Source organism: Cervus elaphus, chromosome 8 (genome assembly GCF_910594005.1).
Source record: "Cervus elaphus chromosome 8, mCerEla1.1, whole genome shotgun sequence".
In the NCBI taxonomy this organism is placed as follows: Eukaryota; Metazoa; Chordata; class Mammalia; order Artiodactyla; family Cervidae; genus Cervus; species Cervus elaphus.
The window spans coordinates 17,071,649-17,087,240 of record NC_057822.1 but is presented as its reverse complement, the minus strand read 5'-3'; the positions used below and the strand labels follow the sequence as shown (position 1 = coordinate 17,087,240).

Sequence of the window (15,592 nt, the reverse complement as noted above, 5' to 3'; positions counted from 1 at the left end):
CGGGGCAGGGGGCGATGGGGGGCGAGTCCTCCCATAACTTCAATTAACCCCTAACATTCTTAATGATGTTATTATTTAAATTTTATTGCTCAGCTTTCTCATTTGTAATGTAGGGATATTACAGGTAGATTGTCATGAGGCTATGAAATGGAACAAGGATGGGAATGCATTTAACAGTCACTAGGTATTCACTGGGCTTCCCTGGTGGCTTAGCAGCACTGTTTACAATAGCTAGGACGTGGAAACGACCTAGATGTCCATCGGCAGACGAGTGGATAAGGAAGTTGTGGTACAAATACACAATGAAATATTGCTCAGCTACAAAAAAGAACACGTTTGAGTCAGTTTCAATGAGTTGAATGAAACTGGAGCCTATTATGCAGAGTGAAGTAAGCCAGAAAGAGAAACACCAATACAGTATATTAACGCATATATATGGAATTTAGAAAGAGGGTAACGATGACCAACATGCAAGACAACAAAAGAGACACAGATGTAAAGAACAGACTTTTGGACTATGGGGAGAAAGGCAAGGGTGGGACGTATGAGAGAATAGCATTGAAACATGTATATTACCATATGTAAAATAGATGACCAGTGCAAGTTCGATGATGAAGCAGGGCACTCAAAGCTGGTGGTCTAAGACAACCCAGGGGATGGGGTGGGGAGGAAGGTGGGAGGGGTTTCAGGATGGTGGGACACATGTACACCCATGGTTGATTCATGTCGATGTATGGCAAAAACCATCACAATGTTGTAAAGTAATTAGCCTCCAATTAAAGTTAATAAATTCATTTTTTTAAAAAGGAATCTGCCTGCAGTGCTGGAGACCCAGGTTCAGTCCCTGGGTCAGGAAGATCCTCTGGAGAAGGGAATGACTACCCACTCTAGTATTCTTGCCTGGTAAATCCCGTGGACAGAGGAGCCTGGCAGGCTACAGTCCATTGGGTTGCAAAAGAGTAGGACACACCTTAGCAACTAAACAACAACAAGGTATTCAGTACATGTTTGTTCCCTGAATAAAAAGTACTGGTACAAAAAATATACTGTTAATTGAAAACACTGATCATAAAGATTTGATTTTTTTGATGATGGTATCCCATATATTGATGCAGCCAGTAGTTTATTTAATCTGCCCCCAAACCTGAAAATGTGTATATATTACCCCTGTTTTTCAGAAGAAAAAGAATCAGCTTAGAGAATTCGATTATTTGTACAAGTTCACCCAACTGAAAATCAGGATTGAGTGCTGCTGTGAGCAGTGTTACAGCAGGAATTCAGGGGCCCATAGCCTGGCTTCAGCTTCTACAAGATCTTGGGGTAGTGACTAGCCCTCTTTGTTCCTCATTTTCATCATCTATAAAATGGACATGATAATAGCACCTATTTCAGCGGGTGATGGATTTTAAATAAGTTACATCGTATAAGGCATTCACAGTCGTGTCTGGAGCTGTATCGGTGTTCCATGCACTTGTTGTTATTACTACCTTTAATCATCATCTTTATTTGTCTCTGGTGCCAGAGTCCAAGCTTTTAACTGTTACATTCATGGTACACTTCGGGATTTTTTTCTCTCATAGGTGTTCATTGGATTTACTGATTCCCCAGGCTGGGAAAGTAGTGAGAAAAGCAATGCCACCTTCTGGCCCAGGAAGATAAATCGAAAATCATAGTTTTCCCTGCTTACAACACACTAGTCTATAACAAATTTTAAGTCTTTATTCCATGACTCACCTTAGTAAATAAGGAACATAGAGGAGTCTCGGGGAACTACCTATATGAAAGGCTCTTACTATGTAGCTTCCCTTAGGGATGTATTATTTTAAAAAGAATGTTCTAAATTAGTAATATGCTTTTATAAAAGAAGAACTTTCAAAGTGATTTTTGAAAGCACAATAATACTTTTTTGCTACTTTAGTTTTTTTTTTTTAATTGAAGGATATTTGCTTTACAGAATTTTGTGGTTTTCTGTCAAATATCAACAAGAATCAGCCATAGGTACACCATGTCCCCTCCCCCCTAAACCTCCCTCCCATCTCCCTCCCCATCCCACTCTTGTAGATTGTCACAGAGCCAGCCCATTCTAGTTCCCTGTGTCATACAACAAATTCCCATTGGCTATCTCTTTTATATATGGTATTGTAAGTTTCCATTTTACTCTCTCCTTACATCTTATCCTTTCCCTCCTCCCCACCCCATGTCCATATGTCTATTTCTCCCTTGCTGCCCTGAAAATTAATTCATCAGTACAATCTTTCTAGATTCCATATATATGTGTCAGTGTACAATATTTATATTTCTCTTTCTGACTTACTTCACTCTGTATAATAGGCTCTAAGTTCGCCCACCTCATTAGAACTGATGCAAATGCATTCCTTTTTATGGCTGAGTAATATTCCATTGTAAATATGTACCACAGCTTCCTTATCCATTCATCTGTAGATGGACATCTAGGATGCTTCCATGTTCTAGCTATTGTAAATAATGACACAATGAACATTGGGATACATGTGTCTTTTTCAATTTTGGTTTCCTCAGGGTATATGCCTAGGAGTGGGACTGCTGGGTCATATGATGGCTTCATTCCTAGATTTTTCAGGAATCTCCATACCATCTCCCATAGTGGCTGTATCAATTTACATTCCCACCAGCAATGCAGGAGGGTTCCCTTTTCTCCACATCCTCTCCAGCATTTATTGTTTGTAGACATTTTGATGATGGCCATTCTGACTGGTGTGAGGTGGTATCTGATTGTAGTTTCAATTTGCATTTTTAAAATAATGAACAATGTTGATCATATTTTCATATGTTTGTTAACCATTTGTATGTCTCCTTTGGAAAAATGTCTGTTTAGGTCTTATTCCCACTTTTTGATTGGGTTTTTTTTTTTCTGGTATTGAGTTGTATGACCTGCTTGTATATTTTGGGAATTAATTCTTTGTCAGTTATTTCCTTTGCTATTATTTTCCCCCATTCTTGTTTACAGTTTCCTTTGCTGAAAAACACAGCAATACTTTTAACAAATCACATTTATTCAAAAAGTTAATAGTTGAAAATACATATGGTTGAATACATATTAGCCATGCATCTGCTAGTACAGCTGATGGAAACTGGAAAGGATAAGCGGATGGAATTGTGACAAGTAATGAGCAGAAGAGAAAGGATTCAGTGTGTGTGTGTGTGTAGGGTGTGGCAGGAGGAGGCGATGAAGTTCTCTGAAATTCACAGCGTGGGTCTGGGGGCAACCTTGCCAGGAAATGAAATCCCAGAGCATCTTGATGGTGGGGAGCAAGGAATATAAAGAGAGAAACTTCAACCTAGGACCCAAATGATACACAGCAGTAAATGTGTCTGAGCATCTGACCCGACAAGGTGGGCTGACGTGCCCAGGTGAGAGGAGCGCTGTGTCTCCCTCCCGCCCCCCACCCCAAGGGGAGGCTCCCAGGCCTGAGGATGTGGCACAAAACAGGCACCAGGACCCACATTTCATACTAAAACTTTGGGAAATAATTTTAAATCATGCTTCATGTAAATTACTTTGTTCAGAAAAATAACACTAAGAGAGAAAAATCCAAACTGCAGTGAAAAATATGTCTGTGTGTTCATACATTATTGAGGCTGGAGGGAACAAGAGTAGGAGGGGTTGATGGAATCAGTGAGGACCAGAGATGGTTGCCATGGAGGAAGGGTGTGTGTGCTGGTCCTGGGTGGTCTGTGGTCGTCACATTCTTCCACTTGGTCTTCTCCACTCTTCCATCAGCTGTGTAACCAATCCCTGGATTAAATTCCCTCTGCTTTAAAAGCTCAGAGTGCTTTGTATCTTCCTGTTGGATTCTGCTGGATGTTGGAGGAAAATAAAATATTTATAAATCAAACTGTGGTTTAGGTACAGCCTCCCCTGAAAATAGACTCTCAGATCACCTCAGTGAAACAGAAGAGATAAATGCAAACAGGAACGATACACCCAGCAACCAGAACGATGCACTGGAAAGCCAACAAGCAAATGAACAATGTGACCAAGAATCTGAACCATCAGGTAAGGCTGGCTGGCTTTGCCTGGGGAGCAGAGATGCTCGCCACGGGGGAAGGGTATGTCCAGGACATGCTGGTCCTGGGTGGTTTGCCCAGGGATTCAGTCCTTACCCTCTTGAAGGGGTCAAGAGGTCCTGACTGGTGACAGAGAATGAATTCATGTACCACTCAAGGAAACATCTATTAACAAAGAAAGGGGAAATTACATAGTCACTGAGGGCAGGAACATGCCCTGATATGTTGATGGGAAAGACCTGGAGGAAGAAAGTGAGAGAAGAAAAACTAAGAAGGTGAAGTGTCCCAGACCCACAGAGGAAGAGAAACAGAAACAAGAGTCAGGGAGAGGTTGGCCCCAGAATCAATGAAGCGCAGCACTTTCATGGGGTGAAGGTGGCAATAAATGCAGACAGGCTCAAAGTAGACAAATAAGAAGGAAAGAGAAGTTGGGGAAGATGCAAGAAAATGGAAATAGGGCAAAGCAAATCTCTGTTGGATGTCAGCTGTGGTCTTTTTTATCTTCAGAGTTCTGTGAAGCAACACCTATCCAATCAAATGATGCAGATGCTGGGGAGGAGACACCCAACCCATTGCCTTCTAACAAAGAAAGTAATTATTACTTACCTTACCTATTTTCTTTCTTTTTTTAACTTTTATTTTATCTTTTTTTTTTTTAATGGCCATGTTACATGCTTGTGAGATCTTAGTTTCCTGGACAGGGATTGAGCCCATGTCCCCTGCATTGGAAATGCAGTCTTAACCATTGAACTGCCAGGGAAGTGTCATATCTTACCAATTTTCTAATTAACATCTTTGTTTTTCTAAGAGCCTAAAAGTTTTCCTTTGCATGGCCAAAAAAAAAAAAAAAAAAAATCTGTTGGACGTCTCAATTCAGAGGCTGTATCTATAACTATCTATTGCTATATAAGTAACTAACAATCACAAAACTGAGCAGATTAAACCAATCATGGTTTTACTTCTCACTTCCATCAATTCTAACTTTAAAATATTTCCAGCTTGTCCAATCGTTCTCCATTCTTTGCCATGCCCGTGATAAGTTTCTTCAGTCATGTCTGACTCTGTGCTACCCCCGTGGACTGTAGCCTGCCAGACTTCTCTGTCCCTGGGATTTCCCAGGCAAGAATACTGGAGGGTGGCCATGCCCTCCTCCAGGGGATCTTCCTGACGCAGGGATTGAACCAGTGTCTTTTATAAGTCTCCTGCATTGGCAGGCGAGTTCTTTACCACTAGGCTTGCTATAATCCACATCCTGTCACTTCTCACGTCAAATAGAAGAACAGTCTCCTGCTCATTTCTTCCCTCCTGTCTCACTTCCTTCAGATTCACTCTCTGCATTTTAGCTCAGTAGACCTTTCCAAAATGCAGACCAGTTCGTATGGTTTTCCTGTTTAAAGCCCAATACCATCCCTGGGTTGGGAAGATCCCCTAGGGGAAGGCATGGCAACCCACCCCAGTATTCTTGCCTGGGAAATCCCATGGACAGAGGACCCTGGCGGGCTACAGTCCATGGGATGGCAAAGAGTCAGACATGACTTAGCACTCATGCACGCACCTTCCTGTGGCCCTCGGCATGAAATCAAAGCTGCAGGTATGGAGTACTGACACATACCTACCAGCTGTGTATTTCCCCATCATACTACATTCCCATCACACCAAACTCCTTTTAGTTACTTAAATTTGACAAGCTCTCTCAACCATCCCTGCCTTTTCATATGCTTTTGGAAAACAGTTTTGTATAATCTTCCAAAGTAGAAAATACAGGTAGCCTATGACTTAGCATTACACTCTTCAACAAGTCAACAGAAATGTATATTATCACAACACACACAAAAGAATGTTTATCGTAGCATTATTTGTCGTAGTCTAAAACTTGAGCCAGTACAAATGGAGACTTTTTAGTTTTATTTGTCAATGGATAATTTCTGTAATGGAATGTTACACAACAGTGAGAAAATATATTTAACTGGATACAGATGACTATTGCACACATAATGTTGATAAAAGAAGCTAAATCCGTATCCGCCCTGCCCCCGAAAGAATAGACAGAACAAAAGTGACTGATTCCACTTAAGAGTGTTAGTCACTCAGTCATGTCGGACTCTTTGCAACCACCTGGACTGTAGCCCACGAGGTTCCTCTCTCCAAGGGATTTCCCAGGCAAGAATACTGGCATGGGCTGTCATTCCCTTCTCCAGGGGACCTTCCTGACCCAGGGATCGAACCCAGACTCCTGCATTGCAGGCAGATTCTTTACCCTCTGAGCCACTAGGAAAGCTCTGATTCCATTTAGAGTTGAGAAGGGCATGAAGGAAGGGACAGAGTTGAGCAGGAAAAAGGAGAAGGGTGGGGTGGAACCTCTCTCTGCAGTAAGATCACAGGACGAAGACTTCCCTGGTGGCTCAGAGGTTAAAGCATCTGCCCGTAATGCAGGAGTCCCGGGTTCGATCCCTGGGTCGGGAAAATCCCCTGAAGAAGGAAATGGCAACCCACTCCAGTATTCTTGTTTGGAGAATCCCATGGAGGGAGGAGCCTGGTAGGCTACCGTCCACGGGGTCGCAAAGAGTCGGACACGACTGAGCAACTTCACTTTCACTTTCAACGCTAGTGAGCTCCTTTTTTGGGGAGACAAATTAAAAGCTTTCATTCGTTAAAATTTGATCCAGGAGCAAAGCCATCCAACCATGGACTACAAATCAATTCCTGTTCTGTCCGTCTAGTGGATATAAAGAAGGAAAAGCCATTTTTTAACTCAGAAGTTCAACTGCAAGCCCAAGCAAGGACTAACTACAAGCAGGTGTCTAACATAATAGGTAAGGCTGACAGAGAGAAAATGGAGCAGGGATCAAGGGAACCAGGCAAGAGGCTGGGGCGTCAGGGTCCAGCCAGCCAGTCCAGGTGGCCTTGGGCAGAGGAAGGAAGGGCAGGGAACCAGCATCTTGTGCTGTGAGTTTAGCGGAAGAGGTTCCCCAGGGACCAGAGAAGTATCAGAAGACAGATGATGGGTAACAAATACTGATGCCCAGGAGACTTTCCAAAGTAAGAGAGGAAAGTATGAGAAAGAAAGAAAAGGGGGGAAAAAATAGAGAGCCAAGATATTCAAGAGAGTAGATGGAAAAGAAACACATAAAGACAAAGCGAGGTGTCAAGCGATACCGTTCCTGGAAAGAGAGGCATAAGTAAGGGAAAGGGGCCAAGAGGAAAGTGAAGAGGTAAAATGAGAATGAAAGAAAGAGGTAGAATGGAGTAGAGGGTCAGAGGTAGGTCTAGGGTGGGGGTGAGGGGTAGCAGGAGGGTGGGGGAGGGGAGTGTGGGCAGGATGGGCAGAGCTGCCCTCTGTGTGTGAGCGTCGTCACCTTCCATGCAGGACTGGGAGCAGCCTGCAGCTCACCCATATTCAAGCACAGACCATGTGCCTTGAATTAACTTAGCTTCTAGTTCTCCCCGCTGCTCTCATTCTGGGGTTTCCTGCTGCGTGGGCTCCACCCTGAGATCCTAAGGGGGTTTGTTCCTCTGTGCAGTGATCAGCAGTGAGGACTCTGCAGAATCCAGTGATGGAGATGAGTTCCCAGAACCCTCCACGTCAACACCAGGAAGGATAACTGGTAAGGAAGGGGGAGAGCAAGGCCAGGGCTGCAGGAATCTGCAGGAGCACTACTGTTTCTGGAGCATCTTACTCGGAGTCCCTTCTGAACCACGGACCCAGTTTTTCTTGGAATCGTATCCTCTGAATTTTACTGTTATGGGAAATGCAGGATGATATGAAATCTCTATCTGAGGATGAGGTCTATTATCCGATGGTTGTTGCCGTTTAGTTGCTCAGTCGTATCCAACACTTTTGCGATTCCAAGGACTTTAGTCCATCAGGCTCTTCTGTCCATGGGATTTCCCAGGCAAGAATACTGGAATGGGTTGCTATTTCCTTCTCCACTATTAACTGATGGGTCCCGTTAATTAATACATGTTTTCCATTTTATTATATAATAGAAATAGATTAACAAAGTAATGAGTGTGTTTAAAACTACTACCTGCTATGTCTATAAAATGTTAGATTTTTTTCAATAATTTTATTTATTTATTATTCCTGGCTGTGCTGGGTCTTCATTGCTGCCTTGGCTTTTCTCTAGTTCTAGTGATGGTCCTTGGGCTTCTCTCATTGCAGTGGCTTCTCTTGTTGGGGAGCACAGGCTCTAGGACGTGTGGGCTTCAGTAATTGTGGCACATGGGCTCAGTAATTAGGGCTCCTCTCTAGCACGGGCTCAGCAACTGTAGCACATGGGCTCAGTTCCTCTGCCGCATTTGGGATCTTTCTGGATCAGGGATTGAACCCGAGTCTCCTGCTTGGCAGATGGATTCTTTACCACTGAGCCACCAGGGAAGCCCCAAAATGTTGGATTTACATGGTGACTTCTACCAAGAACAGAAAGTTAAATATGGTTGGCAATGCACGGGTTAAGTGCACCAACTCTCAGTGCAATCGACAATCTGCTTATAGTCAGCCTCCATATACACAGGTCCACATCCATGCGTTGTTGTTCAGATACTCCGTCGTGTCCGACTCTTTGTGACCCCATGGACTGCAATACACCAGGCTTCCCTGTCCATCACCAACTCCCAGAGCTTGCTCAAACTCATGTCCATCGAGTCAGTGGTGATTCCGTCCAACCATCTCATCCTCTGTCGGCCCCTTCTCCTCCTGTTTTCAATCTTTCCCAGCATCAGGGTCTTTTCTAATGAGTCGGCTCTTCACATCAGGTGGCCAAAGTATTCGAGTTTCAGTTTCTGCATCCATGAATTCCATCAACAGTGGATTGTCTAGTGATGTAGTGTTTTCTACAGGAAAAAAAAAAAAAATCTGAGTCTCATCTGGACCTTTGTAGCTCAAATCCATATTGTTCAAATGTGAACTGTATTCCTTTATTGGAAAGTCATATTATTATCTGGAGAAGGAAATGGCAACCCACTCCAGTATTCTTGCCTTGAAAATCCCATGGGCGGAGGAACCTGGTAGTCCATGGTGTCACAAAGTGTCGGACATGACTGAGTGACTTCACTTTCACTTTCATATTATTATTTGATCACAAACTTGAATCGTGTCACAAGATAACTCATCTAGCTATCTACTGTTACCAGAAATAAAGACTTCAGATAAGGTATTCTGAAACCCAAAGTGTTTTTGACAATTCTTCAGCAAGTCATGGCATATAAAGTGATTTTTCAAAGGACTTTTGCAAACAATCTTACAATCTTAAAGGGTAAGCAGGATGAACATTGCTATCGTTGTTTCTAGATGAGAAAACACAATCACATAAATGTTTCAAGGTCTCTAATAAGTCTCATGAGAGATGAAAGGGAATAACAAAGCTGGCATTCTGGATTCTGCATTATTTCCTTTGTAAAATTGGAACTCAAAATTATCTAAATGTTGTTTCCTCAGTCCTGGCGGCAGCCAGAGTGGCCATAAGATCTGTATTTCTGTAGTGTACAAATTGGTGATTTTTTCCTCCCTTTCTACTTTCTAGACCCAGACAATATTAGAAACATACCTATTTATAGAAACACACTAGAAAAAGTCCTAAAAAGAAGCAAAAATATTCCTTGATCTTGATGCTACAAAAGAGTAACATTTTTAAAAAAACATTCAATCTACTTACTCACTAGATTTATCAAGTATATGTTAGTTGCTCAGTTGTGTCCAACTCTGTGCGACTCCATGGACTATAGCACGCCAGGCTCCTCTGTTCATGGAATTCTCTAGGCAGGAATCCTGGAGTGGGTTGCCATTCCCCTCTCCAGGGAATCTTCCCAACCCAGGGATCGAACCTGTGTCTCCCACATTGCAGGCAGAGTCTTTACCATCTGAGCCACCAGGGAAGCCCCAAGTAAAATATAAATTTGCTTCAGTTTTTGGGAAGTCCACCTTCTACTTTCACCTTAGTTGAGTAGGTAAAAGGCTCTAAAAGGTAGTTCCCAAACATATCTATGGTTCAGACACATGAGATTATTTTCCAGGCTTGCAAATAGTTCAAGGGCACCAGGTTGGCAGGGGGTGGGAGGAGGTGGGAAGAGGAGACTCAGTCTTGAACAGGTTTCCAAGGTACCCTATGTGAGAAACACCAGATGAATGACATGTGAAAAAGACAATAGAAGGGGTCAGAAGTAGAAGACAGAGAAGGGTAGGATGGTTAAGTTTCAAGTAGAGCAAAGTCTCCCCTTGCATTTGAATTGTCTCTGTTCTGGAGATAGGGGATTGGAGCATCACTAACCTAAATGGGAGGTGACTTAGATGTACAAGCCACACTTTCCTTGGCTTTTCAAGACTTTCTGAGTTTTCTTATTAGGGAATTTCCTGCCCAGTGGGTTCCTTGGTCACACCCCAGACTCCTCAAGAAGTTCCTTTGTGCAGAGGCCAATAACCTTGAGTCTTTAGCATCAAGTGAGGGAGGAGAGACCCAAGAAGACATCATCTTTCCATCCCAGATGGCTCAAGTAGGAAGATCAGGATTGCAGCCCTGGACCACAAATATCCAGAGTCTAAATCCAGAGTTCTGTTTTCCTGATGAATCTTATTCTGATCATTCTCCATATGCCTTGATTTAATTATTTCTAGGATATCACTTTCCACATATAACTTCTCTGGCCATGTTGGGAAATGGAAAGAAGCAAAAAGATATTATATATAAACTGTTGTTTAACTGGGCGAGCCCAATCAGTTGCTATATTGAAAATGTAGTAAAAATATGCTAGTAAAATGATATTTTTAGTACACACCATCACAGCTATTAATGCTAAAGAGTGGAAATAGTGTACCTATTCTCCAGCATGCTTTTATTCTATAGAGCGTACTAAGCACGGTATTCCTCTATTCATTGTTAATATTATCTTTAGTCCCCAACTTAGAAAGTCTTCACAGAGTAATTTGTGCTTCTGTTATATTATTGATGGAAAAATGGCTTCAGACCAAATACTCTCAAACCCTAATTGTAGTTGGATCATTGGCTAACAGTGATTTCCCATAGGGTTTTCGTAAATAAAGTTTCATTTTGCTTTTACAAAAACCTTAACAGGGAGTGAGGGTAACCAAGTTCTCCCAGGTTTATAGATGAGGAAACTGGAATTGGTAATGTTTGAGGGTCTTTTGATCTTTCCAGGTGTGAGGGTCTTTTGGTCTTCCCAGTTCGCACTGGTAAAGTGCCAGTTGGCACAGTGGTGAAGACCCACGTGCTAATGGGGGAGATGTGAGAGACTTAGGTTCAATTGTTGGGTCAGGAAAGATCTCCTGGAGGAAGGTATGGGAACCCACTCCAGCATTCTTGTCTGGAGAATTCCATGGACAGAGGAGTCTTGTGGGCTAGGGTCCACAGGGTCACATAGAGTCAGACAAGACTGAAGTGACTTAGCAAGCATGCATGCATGCACTCAAGAGTATCTTTTATGAATTCACGTGGAGAGTGCAAGGCAGTACTGGGTAGGACTCCAACATGACATACCTGCAACATGGCATTGGCCTATAGTCATATTCAAAAATATCTTCAAAAATAAAGTATCCTTTTATGTTCATAACAGCCTAAAATATCAGTCAGAAAACTGTTGTTCCCTCATTTCACAGAAGAGAAAACTCCAGCACATAAACACTTAAGGGTCTTTTACACATCCTGTTGATAAAAGTGAAAGTGTTAGTTGCTCAGTCATGTCCAACTCTATGAACCCAAGGACTGTAGCCCACCAGGCTCCTCATTCCATGAGATTCTCCAGGCAAGAATACTGGAGTGGGTGGCCATTCCCTTCTCCAGGGGATCTTCCCGACCTAGAGATCAAACCCAGGTGTACCACATTGCAGGCAGATTCTTTATCGTCCTGAGCCACCAGGGAAGCCCCAAGAATACCAGAGTGGGAATCCATTCACTTCCCCAGGGGATCTTCTCAACCCAGGGATTGAATCCATATCTCCTCCTTGGCAGGTGGATTCTTTACCATCTGAGCCACCAGGGAAGCCCATTACACATCATATATGGAAACTTACAGAAACTTACCAGAAGAGACAGAACTAACAATCTGGACTCTTAGGAAACGTTTGTAATCCTTTATTCAAAATCTTTAACACAACGTTATAAAGCAACTATACCCCAATAAAAATTGATAAAAATTTTAAAGCCAGATGTAAAATAATAATGCTTTATTATTTTAGAAAGGCAGTGTGGTGTATATCCTATAGATTACAAGACAACCCAATAAGTTTGGGACCGCATCTCATTCTCAAATAGACGGTGTTAGTGTTGCTGCAGCAAATTGTGTGAATTCACATCAACTGTGATAAATATTTTATTGAACTCATGGCTGCCGAAGTCCAAATTAGTTAGCTGCAATCCTGTGAAAAAATACTGGTTTTCGAAACTTCTTTGACTTTGCAACTAAGGCTGAAGGATTGGGGATCTTCACTCCATTTGGTAGTGATCTCTTTCCCTTAGATGAGACGAGACAGTAATGTTCATCATTGCATCTTTATAGCCTACATCCTGTCTGTAATGTGAGTATTCATAAGCTCATAATTCTTTTTGATATAGATTATTGGTTTTATTTTCCTTTACTTACTAGATTCGTCAGCCATTGGAAGCATGTCTATTTTCAGAATGAACAGTAGGAAGAGACGTAAGAACAATTAAAACTCATGCTGTTACAAATATCTTTCTTTGCTACAAAACCCTCCTTCAACTTTTTGGTTATATCATTGAAAATGAAGCTACAAATTTGTAAGTATTTTAGATAATTCACATTTATCTTGAATTAGGTGAGCTGGGCTAACTGATGTAACACAGAAACCTCAAGAAGTTGAGTGTCGCAGCGCAGTACAAGTTTATTCTTCATTCACATAAAAGGATAAAGCAGTTTCCAGGTTGGAGGGGTGCTCATTGAGGGCCCAGCTGATGGAGGCTCTGATGTTGAAATTGTTGCTTCCACGGTCTCTCTGGATAAGAAACAGAGTGAAAGCAGGAATGTTAATATGTACAGACAAGAGGAAAGGGTAAAAGCTAGTGACCAAAGGGAGTGCCTTCCATAGCAAAGTTGTGCCCACTTCCAGCCTTGGGGGTGGTTCCTGGAGCAACATTGACCACCAGGTCAGATGGAGCCACAGGGTGACCTGGTGGGAGAATTATCCTTAACCCTCTTACACAAGCTTCCCTTTTCCAAATTTTCTGTTAAAGACTTCCATGCTGTATTGGTCCTAGGACACAGACTGAGATTGTAAAGGACTTTTATTTCTTTCTGCAGGGATGTGCAGTAGTGATTCTTCAGACTTGAGCAACGAAGGAGAGCCTCAGGCAACATCTAGTTCCGCCCTAAGAAATGGGTCAGGTAAAGAAGATTAGGATGTCCAGCCTTGGCCTGCAGCATGTCAGGAGTCTGAATTTAAAGCTACTTCCAGATGCATTTCATTCTGAGCTCCTTGTCTACCTTGTATCCAGTTAATCCTGGGAACTACTTCTGGGATTTTTAGAAAATGGAAGGAGGCAGGAAATTATTATAAATTTACGCTTAACAAAATGAGTATAATAATATAATAATGTGTGTTAGTCGCTCAGTCATGTCCAACTCTTTGCGACCCCATGAACTGTAGCCTGCCAGGTTCCTCTGTCCATGGGATTTCCCAGGCAAGAATACTGGACTGGTTTGCCATTTCCTACTCCAAGGGAACTTCTCGATTTGGGGATTGAACCCACATTTCCTGCACTGGCAGGCGGATTCTTTCCCACTGCACCACCTGGGAAACCCTAGTCACTAAATGTGTGTACTTTTATACTCCTATTTTAGCAGAAACAATTACCACAATGATGGTATCTTTTCAAGCACTTACTGTCATGTCTACTAACACCAAGATCCTAGATTTCTATAGTGGTGTACTAGTTGACCCTAATGCCATTTGTAATTATAAAAACATCAAAAGACAAGTGGTCCTGCTGTGTAATTATAGACAGAAATAAAGGCTTCAGATCAACCATTCTAAAACTTTAGTATAGATTTTGTCACATATTCAACACATTGTAATTAGATTGTCTGATGGTATTTTAAATTCTTTTAGCAAATAAGATCTTACTCTGTCATCACAAAATCTTTAAGACTTAGGCAGGCTAGCTCTTGCTTCCCCATTTTGGGATGAGGAAATATTAATGGATGTACAAATGTTTAAGGATAAAAAGGAGTGACTATTTTATGTAACAGGAAGATAAGAGCTGTGTTGCATGATCAGAGTCCAAAGAGGAGATACAAGGGATCTGGCATAGTCACAGGGGAATGTATCAGTGTCTGATGCAAGAAAGTGTATTTAACAATAATAAATGCATGTCATCTGGTCCCATCACTTCATGGCAAATAGATGGGGAAACAATGGAAACAGTGAGAGACTTCATTTTCTTGGGCTCCAAAATCACTGCAGATGGTGACTGTGGCCATGAAATTAAATGACACTTGCTCCTTGGAAGAAAAGCTATGATAAGCCTAGACAGCATATTAAAAAGCAGAGACATTACTTTGCCAGTAAAGGTCCATATAGTCAAAGCTATGGTTTTTCCAGTAGTTATGTATGAATGTGAGAGTTGGACCATAAAGAAGGCTGAGCACTGAAGGACTGATGCTTTTAAACTGTGGTGTTGGAGAAGACTCTTTGAGAGTCCTTTGGACTAAGGAGATCAAACCAGTCAATCCAAAAGGAAATCAATGCTGAATATTCATTGGAAGGACTGATGCTGAAGCTGAACCTCTGATACTTAGGCCACCTGATGTGAAGAGCTGGCTCCTTTGAAAAGACCCTAACTCTGGGAAAGATTGAAGGCAGGAGGAGAAGGGGACGACAGAGGATGAGATGGTTGGATGGCATCACTGACTCGATGGACAAGAGTTTGAGCAAACTCCAGGAGTTGCTGATGGACAGGGAAGCTTGGTGTGCTGCAGTCCATGGGGTTGCAGAGTCAGACACAACTGAGCAACTGAACAACAAATAAATGCATATATATGTGTGTATATGTGTATATGTCACATATACACACATATATGCATATATATGTATATATATTGATGAATATATTTAACCACCAGTATTAGTGTGAATATTGAAATATATATATATCCAGATTGAGAGGGAAAAAGCAGAAACCATAAACAAAGAGGGTGGGAATGGAATCAGCTATATGGCCTACAAAACACCTAAAAAGATAAGATGAAAAAGGATGAACAGAGAATTAAAAAAGAACAGATGTTAACAATATAACTGGACTTCCCTGGTGGTCCAGTGGTTAAGAGTCTGCCTTGCAGTGCAGGAGACACAGGCTAGATCCCTGATCAGGGAAGATCCCACATGACACGGAGCAACCAAGTCCACGTGCGATAACTGCTGACCCCAGGCACTCTGGAGCCCATGTGCCACAGTTAACACTCAATGCAGTCAAATAAATAAGCATTAAAAATGCAAGACCTGCAATTAAATTTGAATTTCAAATAAACAATGAATAATTCTTTAAAAAAAAAAAGAGTATAACTGATGATATGAGAG

The 15,592-nt window shown here is 41.9% G+C and overlaps 1 protein-coding gene across 6 annotated transcripts in view; it reads left to right on the top strand.

The window, feature by feature from the left end:
* LOC122698568 (nuclear body protein SP140-like protein) overlaps positions 1-15,592 on the top strand; it is a 91,588-nt gene that overhangs the window by 37,196 nt on the left and 38,800 nt on the right. For 2 of the 6 annotated variants that reach the window (XM_043909743.1, XM_043909740.1), the window contains exons 7-12: positions 3,887-4,036; positions 4,555-4,638; positions 6,714-6,860; positions 7,569-7,652; positions 12,643-12,696; positions 13,318-13,401. In XM_043909743.1, coding sequence (XP_043765678.1) covers positions 3,887-4,036; positions 4,555-4,638; positions 6,714-6,860; positions 7,569-7,652; positions 12,643-12,696; positions 13,318-13,401 — 603 coding nt within the window. The remainder of the gene's footprint in view (positions 1-3,886; positions 4,037-4,554; positions 4,639-6,713; positions 6,861-7,568; positions 7,653-12,642; positions 12,697-13,317; positions 13,402-15,592) is intronic. The other 4 variants (XM_043909742.1, XM_043909744.1, XM_043909745.1 and 1 more) reach the window with 4 other exon arrangements.